We start from the raw sequence: 19,967 nt of genomic DNA, 5'->3' as shown, positions 1-19,967 counted from the left end.
TATTTACATTAATTAATTAAACACATCAGATTAAAATGCCAAAAAAAACCCACTGCTTAAGGCAGCAACATGATCAACAAATTTCCTAGCAAGAGTAGGCTCATTTATAGAACTCCAAGGAGGTGTCAGTATCTAAAAGCTCTGAGAAATGAAAGGCTGATTCACTTGGCACCATCAGTCTGTGAAGACAGAAAAGGAAACCTCTGTAGGGAAGGAGTTTCACAACTGAAAAGGCCATGTCCAATCTGCTGCTCACCTACTTAAGCCACTTGGCCCACAAAGTAGGACCTCTGATAATTATCTTTGAGAGGCAGGTTCATATCATGTAGAACACAGTTTCAGAAGGAAAGAATGTAAGAGAAGCCATGTTGGATCAGGCCAATGGCCTATCCAGTCCAGCACTCTGTGTCACACAGTGGCCAAGAAAACCAGGTGCCATCAGCAGATCCATCAGTGGGGCCAGGACACTAGAAGCCCTCTCACTGTTGCCTCCCCTAAGCACCAAGAATACAGAGTATCAATATCCCAGACAGACAGTTCCATCAATACTCTGTGGCTAATAGCCACTGATGGACCTCTCCTCCATATGTTTATCCAGTCCCCTCTTGAAGGGTAGCCATGTTGATCTGCCAAATCTAAGTAGCAGATTAGAGACCAACAAAATTTCCAGAGTATCAACTTTCAAGAATATCTCTGTGTGTCCTTAACTGTATTTGGCCTTATACAATAAACATTTTGCTTGCTTGCTTGCTGACAAATGGAGCTTTGACTTGCAAAAGCTCATATCCTGAAAATGACATTGGTCTTTGAGGTGCTACTGGACTCAGTCCACATTGCACATGTTGTCTAAATGTAATCTGGAAGTAGTCATATTATGGATTACTGCAGCCAAATCTTGGACAATAGCCACAAACTCTTTTCTAAACCTTCCAAATCTACATTTAGGGTCAACAACCACCACCATGTCAGTCACACTCTATCAAATGTGGGCTTGTATTCTACCACTCCGCTCAGCAAAGTTCAAATCCTTTCTCAGATGAAAGTTTTATTTAAAACATTAGCCACCTTTCTTCCTTATGAAGCTCAAGACAGTTTTACAGTATAGATCAAACACATAAAGTACACTAAAAACATAAAAACCAAGATTTAAAATCACAGTTTAGGACTGCTAATAAACTAAGCTAAGTGCAGTCCTCAATAAAAGTGTCTTCAGCAACTTCCTAAAGATCGAAAGTGTGTGTGTGGGGGAGGTCAGGCACACCTACCTGGGCAAGTTATACTGAAAAGGCTCTCTTATATACCCAACAAATGAGCACTTTGATTGATGTGACTCTCTCATCAGAGACTGAGGGCGCTTCAGTTGGAAGAAGCTTTAATTCCAAACTTTGCTGAGCACAGTGGTAGGATACAAGTCTTTGTGGATTTTCGTTTTTGTTCTGTTGTAAATCTACTGGGCATTGGCGAGTTACTTTGGGAACCCCAGTACTTGAATAGAAGGCCTGTCTGCGATTGCTAGGTTTGTTTATGCGATGGGTAACCAATTTGTCCCCACAACCGTGAAAGTCTTCAATGCTAAAGTTGTGTCCTAATTACTTTATGACAGAAACTCATTTGCATATTAGGCCACACCACTCCTGTGAGCTCAAAAGAAACCCCCCCTGCTTTATGGTATCCCTATCTGGAAAAAATTCATTTAATCCACGTTGAGCAGATCGAGGCCTTATTTTTGCGACGATCTTTGGGATCCCAAACTGTGTAGGTTATGTGGCCATATGCAAGGAGACAAGGCAGGGTCTTCTGACCACTAGAGCTTGGCTCTTGACACTGAAATTCTGGCTACGCCAACATTACAGGGCAGGACCTAGTACCGTAGTTACATCTCCCTGATGCTGTTGGATTCATTCTCATCTAACTGGTTCCTTTTAATCTTGAGGAAAATACAGTCAATAGGACTCTTTTTATTTTAGATGAACTTCAAGTATTTACATCCCTGAGGCTCCTTGACACTATTAGGGTTTGTAGAATCTTTCGGGATCAAGTGCCGTGTTCTACTGTTCCACTCCAGTAGAACACGGCACTTGATCCCGAAAGATTCTACAAACCCTAATGATGTTACCAGCCGTGAAAACCTGAAATCTCTGATTACTCCTTGACACTGTCCCATAACTGCCCTGCACTTATTTTTCTTGCCTTAAATTCCCATTAACCTCATGTTTAATTCTAAATTTTGAACATTCATTCAAAATCTAAATAAAGAAGCCATAATTATTGGAAAGCAGTATATGTAAGAGTCTTGTGCAGCAAAAGGCAAGATGAGCATTCTGATGGGCTGGCTCGGATGCTTCTCCTGTGAGGTTTCAAGGCTACTGATAAATCTTTTAACGTCATAACTTTTCATACAGTGTAAATCAACTCACAATGACCATAACCTACTAAAATGTAGTTTCGAAGTTAATCCCCAGTAAATCAATGGGAGAAAGTTATTTACAACTAACATAAGACTAATTTCAACAGGACTTCAATGCGATTAACATTCCCTGGCATGCGACCAGATATCTAGGGATGTCTATAGACATGAATGCATGTGAGGCCAATTAAACAATGTAATAAACGAACTGGCCTGCCCAAAACTGTAGCCCAGCAACTGGACAGCAATTTATGAAACAGAATCAGAGCTTAGGAGTTGTTGCTTTTTAAATCTTTTTTAGCTGCTACAATTACAACAAATTGCTGAGGCTACATTCATGCCTAGACAAGACAATTGTTTTATTACATCCACTATGAATTCCCAGGAGAGTTTAGACTCTCCATGTCTTCCTATGCTGTACTCATTCACAGTTTATTTTTGAACAATATGTTGGTGAATCGTGGGGGGTTTTTTTCTATTCCTTCCTTTATAAGTGGTATAAAAAGGACATTCAATGAAAGGCGAAGTATTTTTATTTTGAACTTCACAGGCTGGAGTCATGGCAACCCAGGTTTAAGCTACAGTATGAATATCAAGCTTGAAACTAAACAAGCAAAGCTTCATGCTGTTCTTCTGAACATTAATTATTTTGGAAAAGGGTTCCAGCATATTTCAAACACACACCACCAAGTATTCTCTTGAGAAAAATACACTTATTAAATTGTTCAAAATATTCATATCTTTCTATTAGTTCAGACGCCAAAACCCACAGTGTTCTTTTCATACGTTATGTATTATGACACAAACTATATAAACTGTTTTGATCCTACTCCTTCTTTTCCTTACCAAATGTAGAATAATGTGCTTTAAGAACAAAATGACATGTATTCAACTATCAAGATGACTAAGATATGAATCTGTGCTAAAATCATTTTTATTACTGTTTAGATGACATATGTTTCAGAGAGTATTTGTAATATTGTGGCAATTCTGACTATGCAATAAAACTCAACTTCTTCTATAATACTAATGACAAAGATATCCATGTAACTGACTGATGCTGCACCTAAGTTCTCACTTCAAAAGACTGGATGAAATAGAAATATACAGCATTGGAGACTGACAGCTAACAGGACAGAGATGCTTCATTCTTCATTTCTGAAAGTACAAATTATTTGTCCTTGTCTCTGATCTAACAATTCAGGAGGTTTCAAATAAAAATGTCTAATGTGTGGTTTAAACTGCTGGGCCGGTTCAGATGTTACATTTGGAAAAAAAGATTCTCAACGCATTATTGTTGTTGCTGTTAACCATTGAGTTGTATTTGATTCTTGGTGATTCTATGGGACAGTTCGCTCCACATTTTCCAATCTTTTACTGATTCTTTGAGTTGTTCCATGCTCAGGCAGTTTTGTGATTTTTCCTTCCAATGGTATGTGTGGTTTTATGTACTCCAGTAGTTGCTTGTTTGTCACGTTCGCTGTCCAAGGAATGCACAGGAGCCTTCTCTAGCACCACAGCTCAAATAAGTCAATTTTCCTCCTGCCCTGCTTCTTCATGGTCCAACATTTGCAGCCATAGGTTGCTATGGGGAACACAACAGCACAGACTGCATTTGGTTGCTAGGCTGCTATCCTTGCTCTTCCATATTGGATTCATGCTCTTCATTTCTGTGCAACCCAGCATGATTTGGCATTTTATTTCTGGACTGCATTCACCACTTTGGTTGATCAGAAGGTGAATTCTTCCACAAATTCAATCTCTTCAATTTCACATTAGTGAAAAAGCACCAAATGATAGTTTGATAGCTTGCACTACAGTTATTTGATAAGTGGATCCTAAAAGCAATACCTTTTCTTAAAGTATTGTAAGTTCATTTATTATTTTCTCCTCAACATAAATGGGAGCAGTGGCCAAGGGCTCAAGATGAATTGCAAGCTCCCACAGAACACAACATCTGCATAGGCCCAATGTTAAAATATGAATATAGAGTGACATCATACTTGGTGTTAACCAGTTTTCCAGGACCGCTATATAACAAAATCACGTGTGGCAAAATTGATCTTACTATATTCTATTTTAGTGGTGTAGCCTAATGGCCAAAAGACTGAGCTATGAAATAGGAAGTCTCTGATCCGATTTTTGCTTCAGGCAAAACCACTATGACTCAGATCACTGTCTCTAATACAGGAATAAATATCCTTATTGTAATGTATTCTACATGGGACTTCTTTTGCAGATTTATTGGAAACTGCAAGTGCTTTAGAATGCAGTAACAAGGTTGTTCATTAGTAATGACCAGGGCTGTTTTGGGCAGGAGCGCACCAGAGCTCAGCTCCACCTGGGCTGGCCAGAGCAACCAGGTGCTCCCAGGCCAGGCAAGATTCCTGTGTGATAATGGAGGACAGCAGGAAAGGTGCCAGTTGGCAAGTGAGCCTCTGGAGTTTGGGGGGAGGCCAAGATGGCAGAGGCATCTCCTCCCACCCCCTTGGACATGGAGATAGACCTTGAGTTCAAGCCCCAAAGCCACCCTCACACCTGTACATGGTCCCTGCAGAGGCCTCAGCTGCAGGCACGTCCAGCCAAGCCTGCAGGGGAAGCAACTGCCAACACCAAATCTATAATCCTGGAGGAGGGGGGAAACGGAAAAAGCCCTGGTGTTTTGGCTGCATCCACACTTGGTTGTACTGGAGCAGTGGTTAGCGACCTGAGCACTGTAGCATGGCAGCCAGATTCAGGGAATGCCTCACTGTCTTTACAAAAGAGACTCACTGGAATGCAAGCAATTGGTGTAGCTTTTCTGCTCTTCTCTTGCCTCGCTTGAATGCAAATGATTGGCGGGGCTCTTCTGTGCCTTGCTTGCATGCAGCTCCAGTGCACTGATCTTGCTCCTCCTTGCCATTGCCTCCATCTTCTGTTAGATTTAGCACTTCCCTGGTTGGGATGCAGCCTTGGAAATAGGAGGCTGTTTTCATTCCTCATAGCCTTGTGAGCTTGCTGAAGAACTGCAGGTCCCATTAACCCCTTGAAAAATCGCAGACCTGCCTTTACATTTTAATACTGGATCAATCCAGCTTCCCCTCCCCTGACGCCTGCACTAAAGCAACGCCAACCCTTCTGACTTCCCTCCAAGGCTTATCTCGGACTGCTGCCCCGATCTAACTTTCTGCAGGTAAGGAGGCTTGGAAAAAGAAGCTGCCCATTAGCAAGGCTTCCCTGTGCAAGCGTTGTTCCAGTTTGCACTTATTATTTGTCATTATTATTATTCATCCTTTTTAGGATTCGGGGTAGGTGGTCACTCCACACGTGCAAGATTATTTAGAAGAAAGAATTCAGGTAAGAAAACAACAACAACAATAATAATATTGCTGCTGCATTATTTATTAGGTACTGATACCAGGATGAAAACAGTGTAACTATGAATAATGCTCTGAATGTAGCAATTAATGAATTATATAAAAGGTTTTTTTAAAAAATTAACTATGAAATCACATGACTTAGAAATATTAACATGCAAGGTTAGTACCCTGCCATAACTGGATCAGGAATTGTATGGGTATCACTAAAACCTGTAAAGCTTCTGCATGCCTAAGATTTACTGTGCAGGATTTTTAGTATACTAGGCAGCAAATCAACTCTTGGAAGTTCCGAATAGGTATCATGCAGTATAGGATAGTTAATATTTACTTTCCAGAAGGAAAGCAAAAAGTGTGCCGCTGTTTCTCTGTGAAAAAGCTGTAAATTTATATTAAGATAAATTAATCAGGATGCAACTGAAGTCTAACCCATAATCCACAGACATAAACCCGCTGACCAGCACTGACCTTATTCCTAACCATTTTTGTATTTAATCACAAGAGCTACAAGTGCTTAAGTCAATTATGTCTCCAATGATAGTATTGCAAAGTGAAGGGCTCACTCAAGAGTAGTAATGTGTGTTAATTGTCCTAATTACCTTCCATTGTTTCCTGTGGAACTCAGCAACAGATCTGAGATTGCCCGGGAGCACATTACATTGTTATTCATTCCTGCACTACTGCAACAGACAAACTGCTTCCAGGGTGACTGCTTCTTTTACAGACTACTGAAGTAGGAGGGTTAATGAATATAGATGGTACATTACTTTAGATTCCACCCCAACCAGTTTCAAATTTTCAACAGAGTGTTAGGCTTCCATTTTTTGAGCAGCTTCCCCCTTTCCCAATACCATATGGAAACCATTTTTGGAACGTATGGAATATTCAAGACTGATGATAAAGCCTATTCGAGATACATCCTAGAGGGAAAGTCTATGGACCATTGCCATTTGTTCTTACATTACTTATGCTAAGGTCTTGGATTCAGCGAGAGCTCACAGAAGCGCAGCTCCTGAACCTTTCTGAGAGTTCCACCTACTCCTTCCCACCTTGTCCACTGAATAGTAGGTGCAGCTGCATAACAATCCCTGGATGAGCTCCACCACCTATTTTTCTACAAAATGACCCCTTGCTTATGCTATCAAATTCATCTCAAATGAGTCTCGGTCAACTTTGGGTGAATTTTCACACCCATTGCCAGATATGTTGTATTTTTCTTTAAAGTTTTTCATTCTGGTGGAATGTGTATGCAAAGAACTCTGAGAACAGAGCACAGAAGTATAATTCTGCGTTTAACCATGTGGAAGTTTCTTCCACCAAAGGGAAGTTTGGACATAATTTGATATTCATTTTTACTTCAGCGCAGGACTGTGCAGGGAAATAAATCACAGATCTCTGTTCCAAGGTGATGTTGATTGTCAACTGATAGACCATGCCTTTAAGAACTTTTAAACCTAATGTTAAGGCTACCAAACCTACAGGACTGAATTCATGAATAAAAATACTGTTTCACAATAGAGGAGGTTTCTATACCAAAAAAGTTTTTAAAACATTCCTGAAAGGAAGAATAGTGTCCAAAACACATTATAATTTCTCATAAAATGCCTAACTGAAACCTCATTGAGTCAACAACAAAGTATCTCCCATAATATTAAGAATACCTCATGCTAAACTGGTATTTGAGAGTTAAGAGGAGACCACCAGAGGTCTCCACTAAAAAACACCACTAAAAAGCATTTCTCAAACATAAAAGAGAGAGAAATAATACTGTAATGTTTCAAATTATATTGGGGAAAATGCTATAAATCTGAGTATACTTTTAAAATCCCTTTTCCTGGGTTTTATTCTTTGATTCATTAGACACCATTTTCGTTTAGCCAGGCTTGTTAATGGAACTTCTGTATGCATTTAAAACATCAGCGTCAGAAATTACATGAAACTAAGTCATTATAGCTTTAATAAAATCTTTTAGAAAGTAAGAAATCCTGAGAGGTAATGCCTTGAAAAAGCTTTTCCTTCTCTTTTTCTGTTCAGCTCAGCCATGCCCCTGGAGTTCTACTTACTTAACAGCAGCCCGATCTGAAATTTCTACTACATATTGCTAACATTTGCTCCAAGAGAGATGAGGAGCATCAATTCATGAAATAACTGCAGTAGCTAGAAGACAAAGGGTGGCCACAAAGCAGTGTTCTCAGAAGCCATCATTCCTTAGCATGTATGGTAATGACATCCTAAGCAGAGTCACTCTTTTCTAAGTCCACTGAAGTAATTGTTGCCCTGTCACAAAGCAATCATAGGTAGGTCTACCCAAAACCCTACTCAGGTCTATTAAATGGGACTTACTCCTCAGGAAAGTGTTCTTAGGGCTGTCATGTTAGTAACTGATGTTCTCAGTGTATTAAAGGACAACCTTTATTAAAAAAATGTTACCTGTTCTAGTCTTGTAACTTCTGCCTCTGGATGATTAACTACTAGAGAAAAGCTTGACCACCACCATGCTAACACTACTTTCTATAAGTCCAAATGATTATCCAACTGTCTTGTTTTCATATTGGAAGGAGTGATATTCTGCATTTATTGTCTTCTGCTGCACTCTGCTGGAAATGATTGTGCCACTTGTAACAACACTAAAATGGATACAATATAATCTATTCTCCTTTAAGCACAAAGCACTGTGCCCCTCCTTCAGTAACAGAGAACATCATGCCTCATACATTAAGCTATGAATGAATTCAAAATTATCTCAAGTGGTTGTTTATTAAGTACTAAGCATGTACTATTATTCTTTAGTAAGGTATTTGCTAGTCTCCATGCACAAGAAGAAATACATGTTTAATTTATGAGATGCCCAAGACTAAAAACACTGGCCTTTTCACTTCATTATGAATAAGCCATAACTCTATTAAAAATAAGCCTGCATTTAAAATATAACTATTGGTCTCTCCCCCCACAGTAGTCAAAACTAAAGTTCTGATGAAAAAAAAGTGATCTATTTCATTTTAGCACACTTTTTAGAAGTAAGAAATATGGCAGAGTTGATCTGGCAGTCTTCTAGGAACAATGAGTAAAACTCCTCTTTCACTAACTCATATGCTGGCATTAGTCCCAGTAGGCATAAATAATATCCTTTGAAACTTCCACTAATAACATGCTAAAATAACGTTTTAGCTCCACAGCTTGGACAGAAATTGAATGGCCATTCTTTATACTTGATAATCCACTTAGGCCGCCTAAACAGTTGTTGTATTTGACCGAATATTTCTTTTTTAAAGAATCATGATGGTTACACTTCAGAGGATTTTATTTCTTCATTGATTATTCTTAGAAAGCAGAAATAAGCAAAAATTCAGAAAAGCTGTAACATACACATGTAGAACGCATCACTGGCCTCAGCGGCAGCAGCCACATGATTCAGAAAGCAGTCACACAGTAAGGCCTATCAGATTATTACAGAAAGTATTAAAGACTGAACCAATAGCTTGCAGCGGGGGAGAAAACCAAGGATGCTTTTATATATATAAATTATAAGGGTCTGTATTAACTTCACTTTAATAAGCAATCTGACCAATGTGCTTGTGCAATGTAGAGGAAGACTACTTGCTCTGCAAAAATAAAGGCTTATGAAAACAAATCATTTTGTTTATTTTTTATTTTTTAGTAAAAAGGGATAAATACATCCAGTGCTACTGGAGCATACTGAAATGCCCTGATATGACTGAAAATAAAAAATGTAAATAAAATACATCAACAAATGCTTGTTAGGTCTTTTAAGCCTACCAGAAGCCTACTGAGAGCTGGCACAGACATGCCAGAACACCAAACAAATCTGTTTAGCATTTTAGAGAAACTGAAGTGTACAACCCTCCCCCCTCCTTGATCAAGTACATTTTAAAGCAGTTCTGTGCAGGAAGAATAATTACTCAAATGTGATAACAAAATGTTACTCAGCAGAATTGTGCACTGAAAACAAATGGCCTCATGGCACTTTAAAGACCAACTAAATTATTGTAATATAAGCTTACACTTATTAGACTAAGTGAATTCTGGCTCCCAAAAGCTTGTGCTTCTATAAATTCAATAGACTTTATGGTGCCACCGGACTTTTTGGTTGCATATGCTGCCTAATGTGATTAATATGGCTAGGCCTGTAGATCTGTCCAATGAAAAACTACATTTCTGTAACCTTATGACACCATTGTTTATCATGACTCACTAACATCTTTTCTCCACTATAACGCACCACCACTTCTCTCTTCTAGGTTAAGCTACCATATTAAGGTAAAACTGTATTTAGTCCAAAGCAATGAAAAAAATACAATCAGATTCCATAATCCATTAAAAAATCTAAGATACAAACATAGGAACAGTCTTCTACATAAAGATTGCCTGATAGATCAGGAACTGTGCATAGAGTACCAGGCAAACAGGTGTCTTAACATTTGATTCAGTGAAGTTTGAAGTCCTCCTCCAGCCTAAGAAACCTTCTGATAGGTGGCTTTAGAGCCAACTGGAAGACATCTTAGGCTGGAAGACTTCAAGCATTGCCAAATGGTGGCAGGATACAAGCCAGTATGTGTGCTGTCAGCCTGATCACTCCAAATAGCTAACTGGCATGACCAAAGCTAATACTAAATACTGGATTAAAATTGTACAGATGTGAATTTGAGCAACATGCCACCACACAAAATTTACATTATTATTTTTGGGGAGGGGGGTTTATTGTATTACTCTGCCATGTTAAACAACTTATACACTATTGCTGAAAAGTATAAAATGTTTGAAACAAAAGTTTTTACTGAAAGTATTGTACATGTAACTATATATGCACACATACGTATATACGTTCCGACACACACAGCTATATATGTACATGTATATTTATACAGCTAAATATTGCAGACAGAGCAACAATGTGAAAAACACTGGAGAATAAACATCGTTTCTTTTTTTTTCATTATGCATTTCAGCAACATTTGAGCTTCCACATAAACTCTGATTTTTGTTTAAAAGTTCTAAATTATAACTCAACAAGTTTCCCCCTCTCCTAGATACAGCAACTAGAACAGAAGCCTGGAATGTAAAACCAGAGAAACAATAAACACTTATAAAGCAATTACTATACATTTGCAATATGTGGTGAAAGTATTTGGAACTGTGGGAGGGCAGAGCAATTTGGAAATCCCTATCTCTTTCAACCTTCCCCCAGCACGATTTTAGGGGCTTGAGCAAGCTAATTCCCCCACCCCTTCCTTTTGTTTTTTGACACTTCGCTGCTCACCATGTTCCCTGCCATCGGTAGTATATTCTCATCACACAAGATATTTGGGGCCAGGGAGCTTTTCCTGCATTCCTTGGGAGTACCCCAACTATAAAGAAATCTCCACTTTGCCTGCTGGTGACCCACGGTGCTATTTCTATTAACTTAACAGGGACCAGCCTGTTTACTATTAGGAAAAGTGATTTACATATAAGAAATCTGTCCTTCTAAGCATATAAAGAGGATCAGTTGTTTCACTCTCAATCTTGGTAGAAACGATAGCCCCACAATTTCACTGAATACATGGGGAGAGAGAGCCAGCATGAACCCTACCCCCTGCCTCTGTGAAATCGCCTGGATAGCTGCAAAGTGACTGACCCGTGAGGAACATAGCAGCATGAACTCTCTCTCCATGTGGTCAACGACCCTGAGAAAGCAGCGCTGCTCATTAGAGAGAGGACATGATACACAATTACGACCTGCAGACAACCAAGAATTGTGCAGAGTACTCACGTCTGCTTTCCCTCTATGCATTTGGTGAACATGTGGGATTGTTGTCTGTACTGGGCTTATAAGAAAAAATGTTTTATCTCATTTGGCTGCTTTTCTTTGTGTATTATGGTTCATGATGTAGCATGAAGTCTGTTACTCAAAATAAAAGGTAAAAGCACACCTGGCTATGTGTGCAAATCTTTGCGCTTATCTAAAGCATCTCACTCAATTACAGCTGCTCCCTGTTGCCACTAAAGAGGGGGGAAGGAGAAAGACTATTAAAATGGTGTGCCTGCCATCTTTATCATCTACCCAAACCATCAACAATTTTCATATACTCTTGCACTGTCTTTAGGGTTAGATGGGGGGGCGGGAAGAGAACAGTCTTGGAATAGGTGGCCCTTGGAGCTGCCTGCACATAAGGAGGCATAAAGACCCATCTTGCCTGCCCAACTAGGCCTACTCCATAACTTGGCCAAGTCTCACTGTGCCTATGCTGTTCTCAGCTCAGTCAGACTGAGTGTCACCCTTTTTACCACTAGGCTGGCCCACCCTATGAGGCGTGGCCATCGGCTCACTAGGAAAAGTTCCGTCAACTGTTTTCCTTATTTATGGTTCTACAGCTACATGTAATGACACACCTTTCAAGTAACACCAGGTTTATCTTACCACTTGTACCTAAATCAAGCTCATGTTAGACATTTCTTTAAAAAGAAAAACTGGCCAATTCAGATGGATTTACCACTTTCTTAAAATGGGGAAGAGACTCACAGCTACTTGTTCTGCCTCCCAAACCCAACAGACACCGCCACATGGGAGTTTATTTGCATATGATCTACATGCAAAAAACCACAAAAAATCTAAAATGTGATGGTTCAAGTTGCATAGCCATTTCTTCAGATTTATGAAGGCTATTATAAATTATTATTAACTATTTAAGTTACTAACAATTTTTAAGTTGTCACAACCATTAGAAACTATATTTCTATAAAACACTACTTGAGTACATAAGGCAAGCCTGTGATGCAATTTTAAATATAGTACTAATATACTTGCTTAGTGAGATATATATTCCCAGAGATAAACCTTATTTACTGGAAGCAAGAAGTCTTTCTAATACTCTGTGAACCTTATTATTGCTAAGTTAAGCTTTGCTTTTCATTTATGCTTTTTCAGTAAGAAGTTCACTTAGTTCTCCATTAGAGAACTTGGTGCTCATGCAGCAACATTTTCCTCCATTTTCCCTATCTAAAAATAGAAGCACTTTAACTGTAATATTTCTACAATAAACCATAGGAAGAGTGGCATCAGTTTTGAAAAGTAAATATGGCATGTCTTGTGTACAGGAAAAAAAATTACACAAAGGAAATAATGTTTTAAGAAGTTCTCTCATTTTACCAGGAAAGGATTGCATTGCAAGTCCTAGTATTTTCTACATAAAAGAACACGGACTACATTGTGCATAAAAATGACAAAGATCTCTTTCTTTGAAGAGGGCTACTTTGCCAATACAAGGCCCATTTGTTAAATTAAACCAATCAAGTTGGCACACTGTTTCAATTTCCTTTCTAAGACAAGTTTCTAAAGCTGATGAATAGGACAAAGCTCAGCTCCATCTCTTGGCTTCCCATAAAAGGAAGCAGGATGACCCATCCCAGTTTATTAATGCAAAAAGCTATCGCCTGAATGTCTTTCTGAAATAAAACCAAGTGATTTATCCTCTGTTGGAACCTTCAGATGAATTATTTTTGTAAAAAGCAACCATCCCTGTCCTGCCATTAATACACCTGGTAACTAAAGATATATTGATTTCTAAACACTTTGTGCACTTTTAACTTAAATAAAGAACTTTGCATTTGGTTGTGACTCCTTAAGAGTAATGCAGACATAAAACCCAACATTACTCCAGATAGTCTGGAAGCAGACAGAACAATCTCAATATTATTATTATTATTTCTATATTGCCATTAACATGTTCAGTGCTTCAGACAACACAAGGAAAGAGATATAGGATAGATAAAAAAAATAAGGGCAAGAATAAGGATATTAAAAATCTAAGTATCACAAAATTTAATATATTTCATTAATAGAAACATATTTTTTACTCTTCCAACTTAACTCTTCAGATGTAAAAACTATTCATATTGCCTCACAAATCCGACCATCTAACATCTCTATAGAATTTTTCCTCTTGGACCCCTAATCTGTTACTTGAACTTTATCACTTTCCAATTCACAAAAAAATCCTGACACACATTTAAATTTTATTGGTTATCTTATATAAAAACCAAACAGCTATTGGAATATAATGTGAACATTGTTTGTGCACTTTACTTTTCACAAAATAAAAACCTTTGGCCTACTAAGTAGACACTTTGGCAAGTGACTTTCTACAGCTGAACCTAGAGACAATCATATAGTGAAAAGTACATACCTTTATCAATGAAAGTTCCACTAATACCACTCATGTGTTGCAGTATCACAATTAACTGGTGACAAAATTCTAATGACATATAATCCATTCTGTATAAACTATGCTTCTCAGCCTTTTGGCTTGGATGTGCAAACATTCATTTTAGAAAAACTAATGCAACAACTTTGCTCAGTACATTTTTTCAAACACAACAATACATTCATTTCCTCAGTATGTACCATAGTGGGATTTTTGATGCTAAAAGTGCAGAAAGAATCCTGATTTTAATACAGCAAACTTTTCTAATCCTTTTCTTCTTGTTAGATGCCTAAATTCATAATAATGAAGGCTACAAGAGTGCATTATGAATTTTCTGCTCATTGTGTGATGTGTGCAATGTGAGACTTTTGGACAGAATGTTCCAACCTGTCTGAACGTATTTAGCTTCAATAAATTGAAAGAGCTTTCACATAGGTCTTTCTCATCATGCAGGTTACTGCTCTTTCACTGGCAGAGTGACAAAAATGGCTTGTAAATAAGCAGGGAGTTCTGATGCTTTAAGTTTTTAAATATCAAAATACATGTGCCACGTCTTGTTTGTGTTACAACTAAACTTGGTACAAATCAGCCATAATTAATATCGGATGGAAAGCACTATCAGGTTGTCATTAAGCGTAAAGCTGAATCAGACTACTTCCTCTGAGAACATTTGGCATCTTGATTTGAAAACATATTCCAATTAACTCCTGAAAAGTATCCAATTTTATGCACATTTTCCAGGCATACTTTATGGCAAAACCCTTTGCCAACATTGCAATCAAAACAGTAAAGTCATGCACCCATTCGGTGCCTCAGAGACACTAAGGCTGCCAGACAACATGTAGATTGTTTCGACAAGACAATAGTCTGTGTTATGTTAGTTATCTTTATATTTCCACCTTCCTTAGCAGCAGTGCTGAATGACTGTCTCCCCATCTAGTGGTAGTCACATATGGAGCCCTGTGTGAGTCTTCCAGATAAAACAGCCCTGTTTAATAGCCCACAAGCCTGGAAACAGATTACAGTGACTGCTTAGGTGGGCTCCATCACCACCTTCTGTGTCACTGAAGTAATAATAATAATTAATAATTATCATATGGCATTGTGTGTGAAATAGCCAGGAGATCCTAGGACTGTCTGGCTGCCGCAAGTCCAGGATTTTAGCGTTGTACACCATCTAGAAGAGAGCTAGACTTGGTTTTAAGGGCTGAGAGAGCTCTGAGAGAACTGTGACTGGTGCAAGGAGTGGGGAATCAAACCTGGTTCTCCAGATTAGAATCCACTGCTCTTCACCACTAACTGGCTCTCTGTCACTGAAGTATTTTTAATTCACACATGAATGATAGGAAATGTATAACAAAAATAGTACAACCAGTAGAAAGGCACTCAATCTACTGCTAATTAAGAGTTTACAATAAGTATGTACAGTAGAGGCAAGTCAAGACATGGTTTACATAAAATCAGTAAAACTGATAGTAATGATGAAGAAAATTATGATAATGATTATAATTAATGGAATTAAGAAAAATCCTATCAAACTATATTTAAAAAAATTAAAGATTTAGAAGATTGGACTTGTAATATTATAACAATAACTGAATACAATGTTAGCGTTTTTTATGACCTGCATTGAAATTGTAATTGTAGAGGGGAGGATCATTATATATATTCATACTGTTATTTCATATTTTCTATATATTTTTTATTTCTCTGCCCTTTAAAATCTAATAAAAATTTTTGAAAAGAAATCAGTACAATAAAAATAACTGAGAAGCCATTTCTTAACCATGTATCAGACAGAAGATGCCAGAACTTCAGAGGAGTAGTAAAGAGTGAGCAAGCAGGTACAGTATGTCACAGAAGTGAGTACAGCCCCTCACATTTTGTAAATATTTAAGTATATCTTTTCATGTTACAACACTGAAGAAATGACACTTGGCTACAATGTAAAGCAGTGAGTCTACAGCTTGTATAACAGTGTAAATGTGCTGTCTCCTCAAAATTACGCAACACACAGCTAGTAATGTCTAAACTGCTGGCAACAAAAGTCAGTACACTCCTAAGTAATAATGTCCAAATGGGGCCCAAGTAGCCATTTTCTCTCCCTGGTGTCATGTGACTTGCTAGCGGTACAAGGTATCAGGTGTGAAGGGGGAGCAGGTTATCGCTCTCACTCTCTCATACTGGTCACTGGAAGTTCCACATGGCACCTCATGGCAATGAACTCTCTGAGGATCTGGAAAAAAAATTGTTGCTTTACATAAAGATGGCCTAGGCTGTAAGAAGATTGCCAAGACCCTGAAACTGAGCTGCAGCACAGTGGCCAAGACCATACAGCGGTTTAACAGGACAGGTTCCACTCAGAACAGGCCTCGCCATGGTCGACCAAAGAAGTTGAGTGCCCGTGCTCAGCATCATATCCAGAGGTTGGCTTTGGGAAATAGACGTATGAGTGCTGCCAGCATTGCTACAGAGGTTGAAGGGGTGGGGGGGGGTCAGCCTGTCAGTGCTCAAACCATACTGCGCATGCTGCATCAAATCGGTCTGCAGGATGATGATCTAAAGATGATGCACAAGAAAGCCCGCAAATGGTTCGCTGCAGACAAGCAGACTAAGGACATGGATTTCTGGAACCATGTCCTGTGGTCCGATGAGACCAAGATAAATTTATTTGGCTCAGATGGTGTCAAGCGTGTGTGGCGGCAACCAGGTGAGGAGTACAAAGACAAGGGTGTCTTGCCTACAGTCAAGCATGGTGGTGGGAATGTCATTATCTGGGGCTGCATGAGTGCTGCCGGCACTGGAGAGCTACAGTTCATTGAGGGAACCATGAATGCCAACATGTACTGTGACATACTGAAGCAGAGCATGATCCCCTCGCTTTGGAGACTGGGCCGCAGGGCAGTATTCCAACATGATAACAACCCCAAACACACCTCCAAAATGACCACTGCCTTACTAAAGAAGCTGAGGGTAAAGGTGATGGACTGGCCAAGCATGTCTCCAGACCTAAACCCTATTGAGCATCTGTGGGGCATCCTGAAATGGAAGGTGGAGGTGCGCAAGGTCTCTAACATCCACCAGCTACGTGACGTCATCATGAAGGAGTGGAAGAGGACTCCAGTGGCAACCTGTGAAGCTCTGGTGAACTCTATGCCCAAGAGGGTTAAGGCAGTGCTGGAAAATAATGGTGGCCACACAAAATATTGACACTTTGGGCCCCATTTGGACATTATCACTTAGGGATGTACTCAGTTTTGCTGCCAGCAGTTTAGACATTAATGACTGTGTGTTGAGTAATTTTGAGGGGACAGCACATTTACCCTGTTATACAAGCTGTAGACTCACTACTTTACATTGTAGCCAAGTGTCATTTCTTCAGTGTTGTCACATGAAAAGATATACTTAAATATTTACAAAATGTGAGGGGCTGTACTCACTTCTGTGACATACTGTACATAAACGCACACCCAAGAAATACAGATACACATAAAAACATAAGAGAAGTCATGTTGGATCAGGTCAATGGCCCATCCAGTCCAACACTCTGTGTCACACAGTGGAAAGAAAACAAACCAGGTGCCATCAGGAGGTCCATCAGTGTGGCCAGAACACTAGAAGCCTTCCCACTGTTGTCCCCCACAAGCACCAAGAATGAGGGGTTTAGATAAAAATATGGAGCACAGGTCCATCAGTGGCTATTAGCCACAGTGTGTGTGTATATATAAAAATTTTTGCCACTGTGTGACACAGAGTGTTGGACTGGATGGGCCGTTGGCCTGATCCAACATGGCTTCTCTTATGTTCTTATGTTCTTAAGAATACAGAGCATCAGTGCCTCAGACAGTGTGGCTATAACCTGTGGCTAATAGCCACTACTGGACCTCTGCTCCATATGTTTATCCAATCCCCTCTTGAAGCTGGCTATGCTTGTAGCCACTGCTACCTCCTGTGGCAGTGAATTCCATGTGTTAATCACCTTTTGGGTGAAGAGAAGTACTTCCTTTTATCCATTCTAATTCAACTGCTCAGCAATTTCATTGAGTGTTCACAAGCTCTTGTATAGTGAGAAAGGGAGAAAAGTACTTCTTTCTCTACCTTCTCTATCCCATGCATAATCTTGTAAACCTCAGTCGACAAGCTAAACAGCCCCAAGCATTTTAACTTTTCTTCATAGGGAAAGTGTTCCAACCTTTTAATCATTCTAGTTGCTCTTTTCTGCACTTTTGCTAATGTTATAGTATCTTTTTTGAGGTGTGGTGACCAGAATTGTACATAGTACTCCAAATGAGGCCGCACCATCGATTTATACATGGGCTGATACTGGCTAATTTGTGTTCAATTCCTTTTCTAATAATCCCCAGCATAGCATTGGCCTTTTTATTGCAGTTACACACTGTCTCAACATTTTTAGTGAGTTCACTAAACATACAACCTGCTCAGTGTCCTAAACATATATATGGCTCAGATGAGACTATAATCTTAATATATAAAAGTGTTGTGAAGCTAGATATTCTTCCCACATCCTACTATTACCTATACAATAAGAACTCAAGCTCTTCCATGGATTTCATTTGCTCTATTCAGGTGTGCACCCCACCCCACAAGGCAGCCCCAGGATATTAATTAGGACAACGGGGGAGGGGCAAGCACCAGGGGTGTCCTTGCTGCTGATGCTGGTGCTCCAACCGGCTGGCCAGCTTGGAGCTGACTTACCCGCCAATGCAGTGGGAGCAAATGGGTGGGGGGTTGTAACAGAATGCGAAAGTGAAGGGTTTTCACCAGAGATTTTGGGGGTTACTACAGCATCATCCAGAAGTGGTGCCAGTTCTAAATTTGGACACATACATATTCCACAGTGATGGGCAAGTGAGCCCCAAGCTGCCTAAGCAGTAGCTTGGGACATGCCCAGACTCGCTGGTGATGGGGGGCAGGGTAGGCAGATGCTCAAGCTGGCTTGCCTAGGGCATGGAAAGCCCTCTAATGTTTAGCCTGGCTTGCAGGATGCAATAATGGGCTAAGGCAATACAGGACTTTCTAGTTTTAAGGGGGAAAAAATCATTACAGTGATTCTTTGGGAGACACAGAGGAAGCTAAATTGGAACAACTATTTGAAGCAATAAAGATAAAAACTCAAAACTGCGCACTCTCTGGCAACATAAGACCCATTCGTTTGCTTTCAATTCCTTCAGCTATTGCCTTTGAAACACCCAGGATGTAAATATGCTAGCAAATGGAGACGCTTAGTCTCAGATTATTGTGTTGTGGATGTTACATCAGTTAAACCATTCCATCAGTTTACAGTATACCATAAATGTTTACATGAGCTCTGAACTATAAAATATTTTCACATAACTATTTCAGTTTGGAAAGAATGATGCACTGTCAAAGTTTGCGAGACCTCTGAGTAGCAATTCTGTATCTGAAGATCAAATAAAAAAGCACTGCAGATCATCTGGAAAGTTGCAGGGAATACTAGATTAAACAAATTACTGTTCCAGGGTCTCTCGGCTGGTAAATGTAACCAGGAAGATACAGCTTATGTATTTTAAAACTATGTTTAAAATGGAGTGGGAAACATTAAAGGGACAGGCTCATAACCCAGCTATACTGACCTGTCTGTAAGTTCCCTCTAGCAATGTGTCCAGATGTTGAAGAGGAGCTGGGGTTTTATCTTTAAATCGTGCAAGCAGACGTCTTTCAATAGCTCGAAACTGTATGGCTCTTTCAGATAATAGTTGCTCATATTTTCCAGCATTCAAGCGCAGCTGCAATTTAGAAAAATTTAAGGAAAGGGATAAGACTATCATAGAATGCAGAACATATTTTTCCATCAGATACTTATAGCAAACAGGTGGAGGACAATCATATTGTGGAAGCTTTATTGAATTAAACCACATAGTGCTTTCCTACAGCCATGTTGCCCGTATGAAAAGTAGTAATTTCACACTCATCACAAGATCTACTAACAGGCTCAAATAATGCCAGCTATTACAGAAATTG

At 39.3% G+C, this 19,967-nt stretch overlaps 1 protein-coding gene across 1 annotated transcript in view; it reads right to left on the bottom strand.

Annotated features, from left to right (window-relative positions):
* The window catches only part of BBS9 (Bardet-Biedl syndrome 9), a 316,421-nt gene that overhangs the window by 215,299 nt on the left and 81,155 nt on the right, over nucleotides 1-19,967 (bottom strand). Inside the window, exon 18 of the mRNA XM_060247641.1 lies at nucleotides 19,580-19,732. Coding sequence (XP_060103624.1) covers nucleotides 19,580-19,732 — 153 coding nt within the window. The remainder of the gene's footprint in view (nucleotides 1-19,579; nucleotides 19,733-19,967) is intronic.

This window comes from Heteronotia binoei, chromosome 10 (assembly GCF_032191835.1).
Source record: "Heteronotia binoei isolate CCM8104 ecotype False Entrance Well chromosome 10, APGP_CSIRO_Hbin_v1, whole genome shotgun sequence".
In the NCBI taxonomy this organism is placed as follows: domain Eukaryota; kingdom Metazoa; phylum Chordata; class Lepidosauria; order Squamata; family Gekkonidae; genus Heteronotia; species Heteronotia binoei.
The sequence above is the reverse complement of the archived record's forward strand: the minus strand, read 5'-3'. Positions and strand labels throughout refer to the sequence as shown.